The sequence below is a fragment of the Orycteropus afer genome, unplaced genomic scaffold, assembly GCF_000298275.1.
Source record: "Orycteropus afer afer isolate SDZICR_OR568_19922 unplaced genomic scaffold, OryAfe1.0 scaffold00044, whole genome shotgun sequence".
In the NCBI taxonomy this organism is placed as follows: Eukaryota; Metazoa; Chordata; class Mammalia; order Tubulidentata; family Orycteropodidae; genus Orycteropus; species Orycteropus afer.
In genome coordinates this window covers 14,119,660-14,123,495 of record NW_006921631.1, presented here as the reverse complement: position 1 = coordinate 14,123,495, position 3,836 = coordinate 14,119,660, and the positions used below count along the sequence as shown (strand labels likewise).

Sequence of the window (3,836 nt, the reverse complement as noted above, 5' to 3'; positions counted from 1 at the left end):
ATTTGCTATTGGGTTGAATATTTCAATTTACCCACAATGGATGTCTGATTTCTTTAAGAACTTGGACCTACAGGTGCAAGCCAGTTTTCATAAGGGAATCAGAATGAATAATAATAAAATAATAAAAAGAGGTGATGGCTTTATTTTGCATTATTAAATGACATCTGTTTAAAATGCATTCACAATGAGTTACTGTTTTCTGCTGATTTCTGACACTACATGTTTTAGTGTGATGTTTGGACCAGTGGACGGGAAAGAGCATTTACCAGATTCATTACCAGTGTAACCCAAGTTATAGTGGGCTGCTTAAAGCAATAACTTTTTAAAGAGGTTAGTTCCACTCAGTAAGGGGCACTGTTGTTGTTGTTATGTGCTGTTGAGTCGGACCAACTCATAGCGACCCCTCCTTGGGTTTCCAAGGAGGTATCTTTATGGAAGTAGATTGCCCAACCTTCCTTCTGAGGGGTGGTTAGCAGTCAAGTGCCTTAGGCACTACACTACCAGAGCTCCTGTAAGGGGCACTAGTGGTGAACAATTAAGCACTCAGCTGCTAACTCAAAGATTGTTGGTTCAAACCCACTTAACAGCTCCAAGGGAAAAAGACCTGGATATTTGCTTCTATAAAGATTATAGCCAAGAAAAGCCTATGGGGCAGTTCTACTCTGTCAAGTGTGTGGGTCACTATGAGTTGGAGTCAACTCAACAACACGTAACAACACCAGCATAACTTCTCACTATACTCTGAAATTGTTCTTGGTACGTCCTGATGGGAATTTGACAGTGTGCGGGGAGCATATTAGGGATTTTTGAAATCCATGGATTCCAGAGGATGTGGAAGGAATCATATTTTTCATTGTTCTTTTGTTAGCATCCAAGAAGTCTGCTATGAGCTGGTTCAAAGTGGGAATAAAAATCCTTAAACGGAGATATCAGGAAATGAAAAAACAAAACAAAACAAGGAAAGATATTCACAAAAGAGCACAGAGCTGTGGTAGGAGAACAGATTTTATTTATAAGCCTTATCATAGTTCATATTTTCAATTGAGGCTTGTAATTACACCACCAAATGTGAAACTAAAACATACAGATGTGCTATTGCATTTGGCCAGCAGGTGGCACCATAAGAATCTCCTATAAGAATGGGAGAGCGATGAAAGCAGGACTTAATAGAATTTTTCCTTTCAAGAGAAGTCCCATCCCAAGGTAGATTCATATTCTTGATGGCATTAGCAACACGAGTGCATTGTTTAAAATATTTTTACAAAATTCATCATTTTTCTCAGTTTTCATATACATTTTTCACTCAGTGAAATATTCCTGTAAAAGGGAAGAAAAAGCCTGGAGGATTAAAACAAAATTCTGTCATATATTTCTGATTTCTGGTGTTGCTGTTCTTTTAAATATTGCTTACTACCATTATAAGGGAAGCACATGTCCTTAATGATTATGATATATGCTATTGCCAGGCAATACTAGATGGTTAGAGAAGAAGTGACTTAGGTGGTCAGCCTGTTCTCACACTCCTTTTCTTCTTTGTATGGTAAGGATTTCTCATGCCCAAATATCTCCTCAGTGCTAAGCAACCTTTCCGACTCAGGAGGAACCCTGTGCCGGAGATAGCGGGCATTTCTGGCCTTTGCAAACAACTCTAAGTAGGTTGACTTTGTGGCCTCTGCTTTGACGTCTCCTACAGAGGCACATTCCTTGGGATTTGGGGGAATTTCTTTCACAGTGTCCTGGTCTGACTGTAGGTTGGCCTCTGTTGATCTGATTTCATCAACACATTGTGTTCCACTCTCATCAGCAGAGGTGGAGCCAGGATGTCCTCGGATGCTGGTGGAGACTTCTTGATCCTGACCTAGGATTGAGGTGCTCTTGTTGGAGTCTGTACCTTTAGGTGGGTTTATAGAATCTTTCTCTTGGGCTTGTAGCTTCTCTTCAGTGAAGCAAGTAGTTTTGTAATTTTGAGATAGTGATTGGCCTTTCCTTCTCATGTGGTCTTTGAGGCCAGTGGGATGGAAAGGAGGCATCTCGAACTTAGTTTTATATTTTTCTTGGGGCATATTGGTTGCCAATGCTCTGGGAAAGGAGGTAAAAGAAGAAAGATCTTTGAAAACCATTGGAGAGGCTCATATTTAGATCTTTCAAGTTATCAGACTGTGATCCCCTTCAATGTGGTATCAACTGAGGAAATAAAGTGGGTGAGAATGGGGTAAAGTTAGAATGGGTGGCAAGAATGTGGTGGAACATCTTTATTTAAGAGGGAGAAGCAGCATTTTCTCAGGGAGAGAAAGACAGTTTAAAAAGGTCAAATGAAAAGAGGAATTCAAGTCACACCCATGAGTTCAGTAAACATTCTTACATAAATTTATGAGGTTGTGAGGCTCTGTGCTTCTGCCCTCCCTGTGGTGAGAACACAAGGACATCTTCTCGTCTCTCCTGGATTCCATTCGCCAAATAAGAGGAAAACTTTTTTCTGATGATATCTGCTTTGAGTTAATGAAGAGGAGAAGAAAAAGAATGCTGGAAATTGGGTTTTAAGAGTCTCAATGTATGAAAACGCTATATTCACATTCCAGAGTAGGCTGAGTCTGCCATGATGGATGAAGACACGAAAACTTAAAACAGTTCCCAATGTTTATGTTGAACGTGTTAGAGAGGATTTAGTAACAATTAGAAATGAGGCTATAAACTGGCTAGGCCCATGGAGGTTTTGTTTGAATGTTTTTTTTTGGCAAGTATGGTGTTTTCAAAAACAAAATAACTGGGTGTAGTGATCCCCAGGGGAGCTCTGGTAGCACAGTGTCTAAGGCACTTGACTGCTAACCAAAAGTCTGGTGGTTCAAACCCACCAGCCACTCCTCGGAAGGAAGATGGGGCAATCTACTTCCGTAGTGATACTGCCTCGAAAACCCAAGGAGGGGTCGCTGTGAGCCAGGTCTGACTCGATGGCACATAACAACAACAACAGTGATCCCCAGAGACAGTGTCCTACTGTCTCACTCTCTACAATTATGTGACATCCTACTCCTCTGAGGAACTATGGTGGCACAGTGGTTAAAGCATTTGGCTGCTAACCAAAAGTTGGCAGTTCGAACCTGCCAGTCACTCCACGGGAAAAAGCTGAGGCAGCCTGCTTCCATAAGAATTTAAAGCCTTGGAAATGGGCAGTTCTACTCTGTCTTTCCAGGTCACCATGAGTCGGAATTGACCCAGTAGCAGTGGGTTTGGGTTTCCTACCCCTCTGTGGCATGGGTTTGAAACTGTTGGCCATAATTAAGCGCATTTCTCATTCTTTGACTTGGTTTTTCACTATGCAAGAGACCCAGCTGTGATAGAGGACCCAGGTAGTTTTTAAGGCATCTCATGAGTTGGTCATTTGAGGTGGAAAGACTTACACTAGTTTACTCTACTGGGAGTAAGTTTCCTAAATTTACACTGTGGTTAGTAGGCACCAGGAGGGGGAATATGACCAGACAACAGGCCTACAATTCACAGTAAACCCCTATTGCCCTCTCATCTGCTCACTCTTTGAGTCAGGGGCAGAGATGGGCCTTTGTGGGCTCTTCGTCCTTTGGCTTCTCCTTGGGTATAGGGAGTTCTCTTCTACATAAGAATCTCACCTCCTGCTTATGAGCTGAGGGGTACTGAGCTGCTTCTCTGAGCCAGGACACTATTCTTCACTTTAGACCAGCAGAGACAAAAGTTCAGAATTAAGCCTATATTTTTTCTGAAACTTGACCTTTCTCCAGTGTTCCCTTTGCAAATGAACCAATATGTTTGAGTTGTTTGAGTGCCCACTTTGTGCTAGACAATATACTCTTTTTTTTTTTTTT

At 41.6% G+C, this 3,836-nt stretch overlaps 1 protein-coding gene across 1 annotated transcript in view; it reads right to left on the bottom strand.

The window, feature by feature from the left end:
- Positions 1-1,496: 1,496 nt before the first annotated feature.
- CCDC190 (coiled-coil domain containing 190) overlaps positions 1,497-3,836 on the bottom strand; it is a 6,557-nt gene continuing 4,217 nt past the window's right edge. Inside the window, exons 2-3 of the mRNA XM_007937796.1 lie at positions 2,363-2,489; positions 1,497-2,079 (exon numbers count right to left, since the gene is read on the bottom strand). Of these exons, the coding sequence (XP_007935987.1) occupies positions 1,497-2,079; positions 2,363-2,489 (710 nt within the window). The remainder of the gene's footprint in view (positions 2,080-2,362; positions 2,490-3,836) is intronic.